At 35.8% G+C, this 16,626-nt stretch overlaps 1 protein-coding gene across 1 annotated transcript in view; it reads right to left on the bottom strand.

Moving 5' to 3' along the window:
• The window catches only part of LOC107657458 (kinesin-like protein KIF2C), an 18,967-nt gene extending 4,006 nt beyond the window's left edge, over positions 1-14,961 (bottom strand). The window contains exons 1-19 of the mRNA XM_016445551.1: positions 14,747-14,961; positions 13,596-13,690; positions 13,320-13,442; positions 10,204-10,261; positions 10,088-10,120; positions 9,403-9,534; positions 8,111-8,215; positions 7,922-8,013; positions 7,261-7,356; positions 7,134-7,188; positions 6,073-6,235; positions 5,646-5,736; positions 5,503-5,566; positions 5,321-5,412; positions 4,922-5,064; positions 3,793-3,997; positions 2,191-2,301; positions 2,010-2,077; positions 1,812-1,902 (exon numbers count right to left, since the gene is read on the bottom strand). Coding sequence (XP_016301037.1) covers positions 1,812-1,902; positions 2,010-2,077; positions 2,191-2,301; positions 3,793-3,997; positions 4,922-5,064; positions 5,321-5,412; positions 5,503-5,566; positions 5,646-5,736; positions 6,073-6,235; positions 7,134-7,188; positions 7,261-7,356; positions 7,922-8,013; positions 8,111-8,215; positions 9,403-9,534; positions 10,088-10,120; positions 10,204-10,261; positions 13,320-13,442; positions 13,596-13,690; positions 14,747-14,807 — 1,878 coding nt within the window. The 5' untranslated portion in view covers positions 14,808-14,961. The remainder of the gene's footprint in view (positions 1-1,811; positions 1,903-2,009; positions 2,078-2,190; positions 2,302-3,792; positions 3,998-4,921; positions 5,065-5,320; positions 5,413-5,502; positions 5,567-5,645; positions 5,737-6,072; positions 6,236-7,133; positions 7,189-7,260; positions 7,357-7,921; positions 8,014-8,110; positions 8,216-9,402; positions 9,535-10,087; positions 10,121-10,203; positions 10,262-13,319; positions 13,443-13,595; positions 13,691-14,746) is intronic.
• Positions 14,962-16,626: the final 1,665 nt, after the last annotated feature.

Genomic DNA, 16,626 nt, shown 5'->3' with positions numbered 1-16,626 from the left:
GTTCATGTAACACTGCAGACTGGAGTAATGGCTGCTAAACGTTCAGCTATACCATCACAGGAATATATTACATTCTAAAATGTATTAAAATAGAAAACAGCTATTTTGAATTGTACTAATGTTACACAATATTACTGTATGAGCATGAGAAACATCTCTCAAAAACCACGTAAAAAACTTTTGAATGGTAATGTATGCGTCTATTTGGATTACAATGAAATACCTTGCAGTTTCCTCATGAATGTGTCAATCTCTGGTAAATTTGCTACGATATCAAACGAGGGATATTCCATAGATCTTGCAACCTCACTGCACCCCTGGAAAAGGAATGAGAAAGAGATGAACACAAAACCCACTTATCTTATGACTCAACCAAGGTCTCTGAGCCGTTTAAAAAAATGCTTGTCTGAAGAAATGCATTCAGGGGTAAACAAATAGCAAAAGGCGTTTTGTAACTTGATTGCTTTGGGGAGTTTTGCAACTTTTTGAATGATTGTGAGGTTTAAAACAAAGCTGCCCACTCAGAGCAGGTTACAAGAAAGCTACAAACCTTCAGTTCTTCATAAAACCTCTCCTCCATCTCAGACACTTGGGATATAGCCTCAAACGCTGGGAGAACAGAAAAATACGAAATACGTAAATTTTAGCGGTTTTGTACCACATTTCTCAGACTCTAAATACATAAAATGTATTTCAAGACTCAAGACAGTTATTTAAATTGGATTAGATTATAAACCCACAATAGAAACTATTACGTTATAATAAATTGCTATACATTCATAATTCATTTCATTCAGAAATAAAGGCAACTGGTTAAAATTATAACTTCAGAAACTAACCCCTGGTTTCACAGACAAGGCTTAAGCCTAGTCCCAGACTAAAGTGTAAATCTGAGCAGTTTTAACTGAAAGAAACTTACACTGACTGATCTTAAAACATATCAGTGCCTTTGTTTTGTCTCAAGATGCACACCAGTAATGCTTTTTGCTAAGGCATGTTAATAAAAAATAACTTAAATGTCCTAATTAAACTATGGCCTAATCCTGGCTTAGTCTAAGCCCCGTCTGTGAAACCGGGCCTTAAGAGTTGTTGAGGAAAGTCCTGCCACTTAAATTTAATATGCACAGCCTGATTCACTCACCTCCTCTGAGGAGTCTCCTTCCTCAGAAAGCTCTAGTTTTGTACCATTCTCCACTGAAGCTCCCTTAGACACACCATTCAGTTCTTTTACCCTGTCAGAAACACCCACAAATGATTGTAATACCTAAATCGCACCACCAGAGGGCCTTCTAGGTCAATCAGAGTAACATGCGTTTAAATCAAGGAAGATAAAAAGCACCTGTTTGCATAACGTAGTGTATTCAGAGTGTATTCACGTTCATATATCTATTAAAATACTGATATTCTGGTCTATAACTCCTCCCCGAACTTCCCTCTGCCCTGTATCTTGCTCTCTCATTGGCTGTAGGTCATCGCCAATGTGTGTTTCAGTCAGAACTCATTTCACACAGCAGGATTATAATAATTATAATAATTCTTGATTAAATTATTGATACAATTCTGAGCGGTTTCAACTGAAAGAAACTTACACTGACTGATCTTAAAACATATCAGTGCCTTTGTTTTGTCTCAAGATGCACACCAGTAATGCTTTTTGCTAAGGCATGTTAATAAAAAATAACTTAAATGTCCTAATTAAACTATGGCCTAATCCTGGCTTAGTCTAAGCCCCGTCTGTGAAACCGGGCCTTAAGAGTTGTTGAGGAAAGTCCTGCCACTTAAATTTAATATGCACAGCCTGATTCACTCACCTCCTCTGAGGAGTCTCCTTCCTCAGAAAGCTCTAGTTTTGTACCATTCTCCACTGAAGCTCCCTTAGACACACCATTCAGTTCTTTTACCCTGTCAGAAACACCCACAAATGATTGTAATACCTAAATCGCACCACCAGAGGGCCTTCTCAGTCAATCAGAGCAACATCAGTTCAAATCGAGGAAGATAAAAAGCACCTGTTTGCATAACGTAGTGTATTCAGAGTGTATTCACAAGAGCTCATACCCGGTGAGATCATTGCGATCTGAAACAGGCAGAATGCAGAAGGAGATTCATTTTACAATAAATAATAGCATTCAATTCGAGCCCTAAAACACACACAGGCGAAAATTAATAATCACCCTAGCTCACTCTTACCATGCAGGTCCTAGAGTTCTCTCCAATGAAGGAATCCCGAAGCACCTGGGTGAGTTTGCTCATCCTGAACGGGATGTGCTCGCTGTTCTGACCCAGAGACCGGATACATTCCTGAGGAGTCAGGTAAGACATGAACAACCTATTGCTTTAAAACTGTAAGTACCTTTGGGTTTATAAAAAGGGTAAAAAAAAATGGGTACAGACAAAAATGGGTTTCTTGCAATATAAGTGAGCAGCAAACAAAAGCTATAATCATCAGCTGTATAAATAACCACCTCAGCTTTAACTGTAAAAAATTTAAAAAAAGAGCTAAATTTAATAAAGAAATAAATTTATTATTTTAATAAATTTATTTAATAAACTGAAATAAACGTGGCTGCAATATTAATTTTTAATGAGCCGAAAAGAACACAATCGCGTCTTTGATAATTCACACTGCGTGATTGTCACTCACGTGAAGGAGCACCGATTTGCCTCCGATTTCGGGCATTTGTTGGCGATTTCGAAATCAGGGCTAAAATCACAGTGTTAACTCGGCATTAGCCATCTTCAAGAATCGGCTAAAAACATCTACTCCATCTTTATTTGACCTTATAACTCTAGCAGTCTCTATTCTAATTCTATTCTTTAAAAAAAACAAAAAAACATGCCCCTTTTAGACATTCTATTCATTTACTTACGGCTTGCTTTCTTAAAAAAAAAAACGAACAGTAGCTTCTCTAATCTTTTTGTATTCTGTTTTCGTTTTATTAATTATACAATTAAAAAAAAAAAGAAAAAAAGAAAAAAGGCCTCTAACACTAGCTTTCTCTATTCTTTTTCTTTTCTATCTGTTTTATTGGTAACACTTTACAATAAGGTTCATTAGTTAACAACATTAGTTAACATGAACCAAGCATGAACAGTACTTCTACAGCATTTATTAATTCTAGTTAATGTTAATTTCAGCATTTACTAATGCAATCACAAGTTGTTTGTTAACATTAGTTAATGCACTGTGAACTAACATGAACAAACAATGAACGACTGTATTTTTATTAACTAACATTAACAAAGATTAATAAAGTGTAATAAATGTAGTGTTCATTGTTCGTTCATGTTAATTAATACATTAAGTAATGTTAACGAATGACACCTTATTGTAGTGTTAGTTTCATTTTTATTATATAATAAAAAATAAAAAAAAACTTGCTACGTGTACTGCGTTATAATGTTTGCCTACAAAACCACCACTGGCTCTGCACCCCTTTAGCTAAATTCATTATTTCAGACTTATGTGCCCCCTAGAAGCTTGTGTTCTGCAAGTGAACGGCACATTATTGTGCCATCCCAAAGAGAGACAAAATCACTTTCACTGACTTTTACATTAAATGTTTCCTCCTGGTGGAATGACCTGCCCAAAATCATCGGATCATCGTTGTTTTCACACCTTCCACTGTCCTCATTTGCAAGTCGATTTGGATAAAAGCGTCTGCTAAATGACTAAATGTAAATGTATATGTAATTTGATCAAATTTGGAAAAAATAATGTGAATTTAAAAGAAACACCAATATAGAGATGACCTATTTGGTGAGGTAGACACTAGACAGTAGACAAAGCACCTTCAAAGCCAGCAGGCTGCGGTTGATCTCTGCGGTCTCCACTATGGTGTGCCGATCGTTATTGCTGACATCAGTGCCACGCTCATTCCCAGCAAGGTCCACCAGAGAGAACTTCCCATGGAGAAAATTCCGCCGCCTTAGAATTACTTGCAAAACCGCATGTGAACGCGATGAGCTGGCATTGGCAAACGTTTGGCCAGACGTTCTGTTATGAGGTGAGGTATAGTTGTTATTGTTCATTCAAACTATTAAAAAGTTTTTGGTAAATGAAATAAGGCTAAAATGAAATAAATATTAGATGAAAAACTTAGAAATAAGAATAAATGTTGCCTAGTCAACTAACGGAAATGACTAAAATAAACTAAAGGTCAAATAAAATTAAAGCCATACAGAAATCATGTCAAAAGCACATAAGATTACTCAAATTAAAACTGCCCAAAATCATCGGATCATCGTTGTTTTCACACCGCACGACTATCTGGGGTAGCATTCAGTTGCTGCTGTGTTCACATTGCACGATGGATCGGCGACAGGAGGTTCCACATGGCATGACTTCACAATAGGAAGAATCGCCAACAACTGTCTGGTTCGCAAACTATGTTTCACAACCAAACGTACACGAGAAGTGATGAGGAAATAACGCAAGATCACACTGATATTGTGGTCTATAAGTTCTCCCCGAACAGACGGTAACAGATGACTTCGTTATTAACAACATACTTCTGCTGGGAAAATTTTAAATACACAAATCTAAGTACTTCAAAGTGAAACCAACTTTTTGTGCATTTTATAATGAGCTTGTTCCTTATACAAAAGCCCTCAAAGTGACGAAAAAGAAAAATGCAATAAATCTTTTGTCATTTATAGAAGAATATGATTTACAGTAAAAACCCTTATATATATATATATATATACACACACACACACACACACACACATACATATACATACACACACATACATATACACATATATAAATAAAATCTAAATATTACAAAACACTATAAAAGCATATACATAATTCTAAAATAACAGAGCTATAGCATAAACAGTCATTTAAGACAAATTACATTTAAAGGGTTCATTTAAAAATTATTAATATTTTTAAATTTTAATGATTAATATTTACCTGCATGCACTTCCCCTCTCAATCATCTTGATGACATCATCAACAGATGACACGGGCACTTCCTGCAGGCCAACAACATTGACCTGCTGCTTCTCATCCTCCAAAACACGCAGCTTTGCTTTCTTATTCAACAAGTCAAACACCTGCAGCACACAAACAGTTCACCATCGTGCCTGAACAAGTACTTTATGCTTACAACCACAATCAAAACTCAAATCAGCATAAAACCAAATACTAATACCACACTTGTTTAATTGAGCATATAAAGTACACTAGTCTAGGCATTTGGAAATTTGAGGTTTATTTGCACTTAAATGACAGAAAAGCAAAAACTCCACCATCTGTTTGACAAGACATTACAGAATTGTTTTGGAAACATGTAATACAATATGTACAAACCTTGCCGTTGTAGATCTCAAAAAAGGTGACATACGGGCAAAGGTCCATATCAGCATATCTCTTTTGCATTAGGAGGGTAAATACATCCTGTGCTGTGAGGTATGCAGAGGGATTAATGCATAAGTAAACATGGATAAACGTAACAGGCCACTATGTAAAGTACATTTGACAGTTACAATCACCTGCCAGGGCGTAAATCCCTTTAGAGCTGTTTTGGCTCTTTCCAGAAAAGTCTCCACCCATAGTCTGTAAATAACGCTTTAGATGAAGAACATGGAAAAATGTTTGGGAATTTTGTTATGGGAGCACAAACAAAACAACTTACATGGGTTTTTCCACTGCCTGTTTGGCCATATGCGAAGCATGTCGCCATACCACCTTCGAAAACGGTCTTAACCAGAGGTTTAGCGGTGAACCTAAAGGTTCAATTCATAACCATTTGAATATTTTCTGTATTAAACATTAATACTGAATAAACTGCCATGTTTATAACAAAATAATATTCCATTATTTAGGAAAAATCCTCCAAAAACGTAAATTCCGTCATCAGTTACTATTCCATGCAAATAATAAAGCATTGTTTCAGTTTCTCCAAAAAATAATAAAAAAAAAAATAAAAAAAAAAAGGTTTGAAATGACAGATTAGATCGTAAACTGATCCTTGAATAAACAACACTTGTCATGTTCATGGATGGTAATTAACATGATAAATGATAATAAATACCAAACAGAAACTCTAAACAAGCATCTACCTGTAAACCAAGTCATTAGTGGCATCTTCATCGAACGAGTAATCAAAATGAAAGGTCTGATTCTCTAGGTACTTGGTTAGATCCACTTTCTGCTTGGGCTCATGCAACAGCAGGGCTCCATTACCAGGGATTGTGACCACATCAATCTCTTTCTTTGCCAATTCTAAACACAAATAAATGAGAAATGCGTAAGAAACTCGCAAAGAATCAATTTGATTTCATTAAAGGCACAATATGTAAGATTTTCGTAATAAAATATCCAAAAACTACTTGCAGTGTGATATATTTCATGCAGTTGTGTACTTAAGTTATCCCAAAAGTTCCCAAGGATTTGTAAATCCATAGAAATTCCAATTTTCAATAATGACTCGTCCCTGGTCATTGTCGCCTATCAATGACATAATCTCCGCATATCCTCAGTTTCTGCTTGTAGAAACTATGGCAACACATGGACACAAATGCTGCTGCAGTTAAACTAATCCATTACGGCTGTCGTGAATAAAGTGAAAATGAAAATGAAAAGTGTTGACCGCAGCATTAAATTTAGATCTGCTCAATGTTGCACCATGATTTTTTAACGCGTTTTTACAGTGTTGTGCATTATAACCAATCACACACGAGTCCGTTGAGCTTATGAAGGCAATGGCCAATCAGAGGCGTTCAGATGAGTTTTTTGCTCGCTGACTGAATTCAGCTCTCACACGAATTCTCTCATCATAAACAAAGTGCGGATGTACGTATGATGTAAGAGATTCATTCATAAAACCGTGTATAGACAGCTTTACTGATTATAAGGGGAGTTTTTTCGCGCTAGACCAAAGACAGTCATAATGTTCTTTGACAATGTAAATGTTCTTTGCTTGATTTCTCTGTATAATTTATTGCGGTTTAAATAACTGTGGAAGGTACAGGTAATAAAAAAAAAAAAATGTACCTCATCCGTGAACATCCTCCTTCATAGCGTCATCAAGCTTCGCCTTTGTTATGGTTTTGAAAATGCGACCTCTAGCGGCGAAAACGTTCATATTGTGCCTTTAAGAGAGGTCAAATTAGCAACCTACCTTTTTTATTTAGCGGACGTTTGCGAACGCAGACACATATTCGGTGAGGTTTGACCTAAAAGATACATCTTGTGTTAAAATATGAAATTCTTGTATGTTGATATTAATATTATGCTCATTAACTCACAGGATCAGACAAGGACATGGGTACTTTCTCCAGGGTCTCTCTGTATTCCTCAATCATCTGGTAAAACTGCTTATTAGGTCGACTTGTATCTCCAAACTAGGAACAAAAATTGAATTGGATGGAGAAAAATTGGATGGAGCAAATTTCACAGACTTCAAGACTACAAGAATAAATGTGACCATACAGAAGAAAATTAAATAATTATTAATTATAAAATAATAAACATTATAATAATAAATAAAACTAAATAATGAAGTTATCAAATGCTACATACAAAAATAATAGAAATAAATAAATCAGATTGTTAATTTAAGTCCAATGCAGCAGGAAAAAAAATGCTTTGAATGGGCGTTTACACAATAACGTTTTCAACTAAAAACGGAAAACTTTATGCATTTTAGCTGTTCATTTACACGACAATGTTTTGGGAGCTTGAAAAAGCAAACTTCTGAAAACAGGTTTTTAAACACGATACTGTTATTGTCTCTGCGATAACAGTAAAAAAAAAAAAAAAAAAAGCAAAATTGTGAAAACCGTCATCTGCATGCGAAACGTTTTTAAAACAGCAAAGGAAAAACATTTCAGATTTGAATACAATCGTTGTTGTGTAAACGTACCTGAATGGTTCAGTAAATTGAACAACAATAATTATTTAAGGTACCTTTCCTCTCTTCTGTGCTTCAGAATTTTTTGCTAGAGACAACCGTTTGTTTGCCATCTTGTTTGTTTCTGAGACCTGAGACATGCGATGGCCTAAAAGTTAAAAAGTCAAAATAAGTCAAGTGTTGTAGATGTTACTAACCACCACATCAATAATGTGAAAGCATGACAAAACCAAAACAGTACATACTTGGTGGACCCATGGGGGCACATTTGGAAGCCTCACTCTCACAAATAGCCTCAGCGGTTGGTAGCAGAGGAGAAGCTGGCTTCGAAACAAGTCTCCTCTGGTAAACTAACAATCCAGATAGCAACTTAATGAAATATGCAAGATGTTTTGACAATGATTTTTTGCCGTCTCCAAGCTGACAGTCCACTCACCTCAAACAGGATACATCAATATCAGTTAATTCCAATGCAAAACAACTTGATACTACACTGTATATCTTAAAGGGTTAGTTCACCCAAAAATGAAAATTAGCCCATAAATTACTCACCCTCAAGTCATCCTAGGTGTATATGACTTTCTTCTTTCAGACGAATCCAGTCGGAGTTATATAAAAAATGGTCTTTGATCTTTCAAGCTGTTTGATGGGACTCAGCGGGTGTTGCATGCATCAGTCCAAAAGAAGTTAAATAAAAAGCGACCATCCATAAAAACAAAAAACTCTCTCACACGGCTCCGGAGGGTGAACAAAGGCCTCCTGTAGCGAATCGATGCGTTTTTGTAAGAAAAATATCCATATTCAAAACGTAATAATCACTTTAACGTAGCTTGCACCAACAGTCCTACACGGAAGCAGCTCCGGGCGGATGACGTATGAGTTCAGCGTTGCACATGCGCCGGTGAGTCTCGTGAAAACCAACGTTTGTTAACAGGAGCAAAGGAAGCAAAGTTTCCTTACTTTAGCAAAAAAGTCTCAAAAAGTCTCCTCTTGGCTTATATCGAAATCCTCTGACATTCTTTACAAATCTTCGTTTTGTACTTCTAATAAGTGATCGGTGTTTTGTTTTGATCTCTCCCCTGCGCTTCCGCATGCGTCACTTCTGAGCGGTGCATGCGCAACTCTGAACTCATACGTCATCCGCCCGGAACTGCTTCCGTGTAGGACTGTTGGCGCAAGCTACATTAAAGTGATTATTACGTTTTGAATATGGATATTTTTCTTACAAAAACACATCGATTCGCTACAGGAGGCCTTTGTTCACCCCCCGGAGCCGTGAGAGACACTTTTTTTTATTTTTATGGATGGTCGCTTTTTATTTAACTTCTTTTGGATTGATGCATGCAACACGCACTGAGTGTCATTAAACAGCTTGAAAGATTAAAGACAATTTTTAATATAACTCCGACTGGATTCGTCTGAAAGAAGAAAGTCATATACACCTAGGATGACTTGAGGGTGAGTAATTTGTGGGCTAATTTTCATTTTTGGGTGAACTAACCCTTTAATATCATGCTGATGTACTGTCTAGACATACCTGAAGGTTTAGGGATCGTAGATGAGGGAAGATCGTGAGAGAGAACTTCCTCTGCAGCCATTGCAGAGACCACAGGTGGAGGGCCAGGCTGTCGGAACAAGCAAGTCTGACGTGTGGTCATCCTACTAGAAGCTGAAAGGGGACGAAATTATGTTATGTGAACTCTCTGAAATACAGTGTGATTTATTATTCATGTTTATTATTCAAAACTAGAATAGAGTAGAATAAAGAGCTTTCCATGGTCAACATTGCCAATCAATCCAAAGGTGATTCTATGGACAGTACAAGAATCTCCAAAAATGTTTGTTATGACTATTTCAATCCGCAATATATTTGGACAACAGTATCACCCTTATAGTATCTGACAATGTGCAGAAAAACAGTACAGAAAGTAACTTTTAAATGGATGAAAAGAACAATTATTGTTACATAAAACCAAAAGTGAGAAACCATTATCCAAAGTGCATTGATCGCTGCTAGAACTAATGACTATCTCTGCCATATGAGACCTCTCTGGACTGACAGAAACAGTCATTTAAAGACTATTTTTGATTTCTATAAGCAGATAATTTGTAGAAAAGATCATGTGGATAGAAGTGGGAAGAGACACCCTGATTAAGTGTTATAATTCAACCATAATGTGTGTGATTAGAGAACATGAAGAAAGCATGCACTTCATGCAAACCTGACTCTTCAGACGAACAATCCTGAGGACCAGCTTCAAATGGGAGACACAGCATAAGTTTACACTGGTGCAGGTCAGGAGACCAACTATGAATTTGTACAACAAACATAACTTACGTTCTAAAGCAGTAGGTATTCTTGATGACCTTAAATGAAGCTCTGATGCTCTGACGTTCTGAAATAAACAAAAAAAACTTTATGAATGACGCAATGAAATCTGATTTTCTGAGCAGTGTTGTAGGTAGGGTAAGTGTACCCATTAAAGCCCACCAAAGTCTAAGTTTAGGTGTTTTTCATAGATATAGACATTGTTTATAAGAAAAATAATTTGTTAAAATTAATGATTTATCTCTCATTTTAAAATGTATTAAATAGTTTATGTACATTTTAGAATATACAATTAAAATATTTTATGAATAATGTCAAAAGTCTGGCATGGGCTTAATTGGTACTTCGGCACCATTTAAGCCCGCATGTGTTCCAAATAAGCCCACATCATGAATGATTCACAAAAATATGAACATTTATTTATTTTAAAGAAGTAAAACATAAATATATTTATTCAGTGAGAGCGAAGTATTTAAAAAAAAAAAAGTTTTTACTAATGTTTGCTAGCACTCATCACCTGTACCAATAACATTCAACCTCTCTCTCCCTCAAATACTTTCTGTCCACACTGTTTTGCTAGTATAGACAAGTTTTTTATTGTGCCCTCATGATAAAGGTGACATGCCTCTATGATTTTTGGACAGGTGCTGTAGTCTTTTCTCTTTTTCGGCATTTTCTCGCTGAAAACAAATGATACACATTAGCAGACATCTATTATATAATGGTGCTAAACAGTGTGCAATTTGTAGGTCTCTCCATAATAAGTAAGTTAAGGTAAAAGGTTAGTAAGATAAAAGCACACAACTGTTATTAAACACTACAACACAGAACACAACACAGAAAATTGATCAAAGTTTGCAATTAGAGGAATTCCTCATTGAAAAACAAAGTGGGCTTAAATGGTTCCACAGTGAGTAATGGTGAAAAAAGACAATGCTTTCCTTTTAAAATGTAAGATATGTTTATAAAAACATGCATGGAACTTAAAGGGGTCATATGATGCGATTTCAATTTTTCCTTTCTCTTTGGAGTGTTACAAGCTCTTGGTGCATAAAGAAGATCTGTAAAGTTGCAAAGACTAAAGTCTCAAATCCAAAGAGATATTCTTTATAAAAGTTAAGAGTCAGCCACACCTACCTAAAACGGCTCGTTCTAACACGCCCCCACATATCTACCTCACTATGTGGGAAGATTTGCATAACGCCGCCCAAATGTTCACGCAAAGAAAGAAGGCGTAACTTTTAGTCTCACTGTAGTTTTGTTGACGCTGCAGCCATGTCGTGAAGACGCTGTGTGCTTCGTTGTGAAAGCGAAACTACTTTGTTTGGTCTTCCAAAAGAGGACGATATCTGCTTCGTCATGCCTAGAGCTGATCTGTGCTGGTCGCTGAGGGAATACATCAACTTTCACCGTGGACGAAGCGGAATCCAGCCTGGGGTCGTCACATGTGGTTGCCGCTCATTCGTCGGATCCGCCGGGCGCGCCGTTCTCGACCCCGCCGCCTCAGCTCACTATAGTCCGGCCTCAGCTCACGCTAAGCCGGGGCTTCCCCTCACGCTAGGCCGTCTGCAGATATGGTCTTGTTTAGGGATCTGTGCCTTTGTGCATACGGGCATCTGACTGCTGAGTAGTTTGTGTGTGTTTCAGCAATAGTGTGCACCCTTCATTTACAGAGAAAAGAAGGTCAGGGAAAATCTGTAGATTGAAAAATCTCCATACAAGTTCTTTGTGCATTTTTCTATTTGTCTACTTTGCACTTTTTGTTAGAAAATATTTACTATTTATTCAGGTTTTTTAAGGTATCTAATATTTTGATACTTAATTTCCATGATCTAAATATTCTTAAAAATGAAAAGTTTGTTGTCATTTGGAAGTGTGTAGGCCTTCTTGCATTATTATGCTTTTACATTATGATTATATATTCAGTGGCATAAAATGGTCTTTAAAATGACAATAATATCAATTATCGCAATTATTTCTGGGGCAATATATCGCACAACAAAAAGTTGTTATCGTGACAGGCCTACATAGAGGAGCAACAATAATGTACAGTATATGGAAAATATTGTGTTTTTTTTTTTTACTTTAAACCGCATAAACACATTTCATTACACCAAATACACAAAATAATGTTCTTTTTAGCAGCATCATATGACCCCTTTAAATATACTGTGGACTATACATCATAGTCATTTTCAATGTTAATTTTTTTTTTATTTAAGGTTAGCTTGTGTCGGCTATAGTAGGCATATGTTTTGTGGCACTGTACCATTTAAGCCCATCTTTAAAAATAGTTAATTTATTAAAAATAATATGTTCTATATAATTTATGGTGCATTTATTTGTAACTTAACATAAAATGAATAAAAAACACAAACGAATAAAAATGAATAACTTAACACAAAATGAATAAAAAACAGTGTTGTAGTTCACATGTTTAATTCATTGGCAGTCTGTCTTTCAGTAAGGCTAACGGTTTGACCTTGAGATTAGCTTTGTGCAAGCTAATAAAACTCATCTTTACATTTAAAGGAAAATGATAAAGTACTATTTGTTCGTACACAAAAAACAATACATTTATCTCTTATTTGACATAATATTAGTGTATTTACCAAAGAAATGGCTGAACACTGCAGAAATGTGTGTATTTCTGAAGGGTCCTGAAACACCAAAGTTTTGGGGTGTCTTTGTATGAAATCCCCTGAGGCAGCATGCACATGGGTGGGGCTAACTCAAAATTGCCAAATGTGATTGGTATGCAATAAAAATGTCTGGGTGATTTCAGATACAGTGCATCAATGTGCTTGGAATAAAGTACTGCTTATGTTTTCTCATATGCCTTTTTCATTCAGCAGCACTGGTCTTCCTCTTTTTTCACATTGACAGCTTCTCTCAGTTTTTGTAGAAGAAGGTGTCTAGACATTGTGCTGATGCCTATAGCATTACCATGGTAACTAACATGCACATACCAGATATTGAAAATACTGTCTGAACAAATGGATTCAATTTAATCCTTTGTGAAACGACAGTGTGGACTGTGGATAGTCAATACTTGAATCAAATTTAAAAAACCAAATGTGCATTTTGAACAAATAAGAATTTTAGAAAAGAAATACAGGACTCACTTTTGCTGGTTTTGACACAGGTGCAGCGAAATGGCCAGGTGCTGACTCAGGCTTCTCTTGGCGGCTTGGTTGAAGGTGTTGCATAAGGTCAGAATTGAGTTGCTTAAGCTCATCCATGTCAACCTAGGGGAGAATCGGTTTATTAATCTAGTGAAGCATGACATCCTAGAGCTTTGGCTGTACACGTGCAAATACCAACAAAACCTGTGGCCAAAATTCTAATAACTGCTTTATGCAGTGGAAAACTTCTCATGTTACAACAAATTCAGTACCAACCTCTTTTCCTTTAGTAATGCCCTTCTCAGCCCATTCCACATTCACTGTAGATTTAGTGACATTGGCCGTTTTCACAGTGGCACTGTGTATTCTTCCTGCATTGACGGGAAACAAACAGCATTCTCTTGGTTGAACTTTGAGATCATTCATGACTGACTTCTTCAGTGGTGGAAAACAGGCAGTGTTATTCACTTTTATTGCATCTCTGTTTTCCTTACAATACATTTTGGATGTCATTCAGCCCAACATCTCGTGTTTTTCAAAAGAAGCCAAATCATATGGGAAGAACATGAGTTAAGACATTAAGTGTAAATTACAATATTTTATTTTATTTACAGGTGCATCTCAATAAATTAGAATGTCGTGGAAAAGTTCATTTATTTCAGTAATTCAACTCAAATTGTGAAACTCGTCTATTAAATAAATTCATGTTTGTGGCTTACCCTCCTTGTGAAGATTGTCAATGATTGTCTTCTGGACAACTGTCAGATCAGCAGTCTTCCCCATGATTGTGTAGCCTAGTGAACCAAACTGAGAGACCATTTTGAAGGCTCAGGAAACCTTTGCAGGTGTTCTGCGTTGATTAGATGATTGGCATGTCACCATATTCTAATTTGCTGAGATAGTGAATTGGTGGGTTTTTGTTAAATGTGAGGCAAAATCATCACAATTAAAAGAACCAAAGACTTAAACTACTTCAGTCTGTGTGCATTGAATTTATTTAATACACGAGTTTCACAATTTGAGTTGAATTACTGAAATAAATGAACTTTTCCACGACATTCTAATTTATTGAGATGCACCTGTATTTGGTAAATTATCCTTTTAAAACGATCCCTGCCAATTAGAGTGTGTATGTTTCAGTCATTAACTAGCAATCCTACAAGACATAGGGATCCCAAGTAGAAATGACAGGTTGTGTTTTGCATTATTTACATATTTTTTAATTTAGATACACATTTATGTTGTTTTTTTCGTGCAACGTTGAAACTTTAGAAACCTTCCACTGCCAGCAATCACTATGTGTTGCAATGGTACGTATTAAGTTTAATTTGCGATTATTTGATTTGATTTTTAACATCAACTGATTTCATGATGCAGTTTGTGTCTGTAAAAGATTAACGTTAGCAGCTAGCAAACAAGCATCTTACCATCACTACGACTTATATTGACAGCGAGCCCGATAAGAAGCTTCGACAACGCAGGATCCATCTCAGATTATAGTTTGTTAATTGTAGTTTTTTGCGAACGTTTCTATGTCAAGAATGAGACAAGTATTTTTCTGCTACTTTGCCCTTATGAGTCGTAAACCAACATTAACCGCTCTGCATTCAAAAATCGTCAGCGGAAGTTATTGGATTATTTAAGTAGGTGGTGCTTCGTTTGAACCAATCAGAATACTGTACAAAATGACTGGCATTTCAATACACAAATAGGATCTTACAGCCGTCCTTCGTCACACGCTCTGGTACCACATTGCGAATCTTCTTCAAAAAGCGTCAAACTAATAACAGCCAATTTAATTTACTGGTAAACTCATGGAAATTAGATTTTAAAAGCCAGTGTCATAGAGGGAAAATGATGTCAAGTAAGCAATAAAAATCCAGTAACGTCACTGAGGAAAGACATTGAATTAATACTAAATGAAATAAAGCAGTTTCACCGCGGGCCAGTGATACTGAGCATAAACAATGCAAAACTAAGTTTCTTAGATTATTTCATTTATTATTATATGATGTACAAAAAAAAAAAACTAAACCCAACAAATACTTATTTTGTTAAACGAAATGTTTAAACGAAACGTACATATTGTATTAACTGTTATGAAATATTTGTATATATATTTATAATGAATTATTATTATTATTATTATTTTCCAAGCTATGCAGGATTATTAGGTCAAGTTCAGCTGTCATGTAACAATTGTCCATAGAAATCATTTGTGATGTTTCAACTAATATACAATTTTGCTTAAAAATCCTGTGCTCACAGGTTTTTATTGTAGTTAGAAAAGAAATGTGTTATTAAGCTTTATTATTAAGTGTATTATTATGTGTTATTAAGTATTATTATTTTAATTTCTACAATGGATTTGATAACTGAAAAAGATATAGCCATATCACAGTGTAATAAAACAAATAAATAATATGAGCGCACTTCCAACTGCAAGTGTAAGTGAAACATTTGCTCTTCAGAGTTTAGACATTATATAAAATTGTAAATTATTGTTAAATAATTTCACTGCTTACAGGTGACAGGTGTGAATGGATGGAAAACACACAGTCATGGCAGAGTTTGTTGCTGAGCCACCGTGAGTATTTCCACCATTACATTGAAGTCTACTTGACGTATTCACTTTTTTGGCTGCTATTCTGGATTCCGTTATATAATAGTTATTCTCTGTTTGTGGCTAAGACTAGCACTAGATTTGTAAATACATTCGGACTATTAGAGTTCATGAAAGATTTGGTAACACTTTACTTGAAGGGGTGTGCATAAGACTGACATGACACCTTCATAATCATGACATGACACATGTCATGAATATGAAGGAGGTTTTATGCATGTTTATGACAACTGTCATTAAGTGTCATTCGTTCAGTTATGTCATTTTTAATGCAAATATGACATTATTTGACCTAACCCTAACCTAACCCTACCCCTACCCTTACCCCTAACCATAGCCCATAACAAAGACATCTCAAACAATGTCATCTTTGCATTAAAAATTACATAACTGAGCGAATGACACTTAATGACAGTTGTCATAAACATGCATAACAAACCTTCATATTCATGACATGTGTCATGTCATGATTATGTAGGTGTCATGTCATGATTATGAAGGTGTCATGTCAGTCTTATGCACACCCCTTCAAGTAAAGTGTAACCAAAGATTTTACCTCACAAAGAAGTGGGACACAAGAGTGCATGAACAAACACAATCTGTGCCAGGAAAGGTTTACGAGAGACACATTAATCGTATATATGAAAAGAAAATGTTACAAATGATCAAACAGAGTTTTTTGCT

Source organism: Sinocyclocheilus anshuiensis, unplaced genomic scaffold (genome assembly GCF_001515605.1).
Source record: "Sinocyclocheilus anshuiensis isolate Anshui unplaced genomic scaffold, SAMN03320099.WGS_v1.1 scaffold155, whole genome shotgun sequence".
Classification (NCBI taxonomy): Eukaryota; Metazoa; Chordata; class Actinopteri; order Cypriniformes; family Cyprinidae; genus Sinocyclocheilus; species Sinocyclocheilus anshuiensis.
This window is presented reverse-complemented; position numbering and strand designations above follow the sequence as displayed.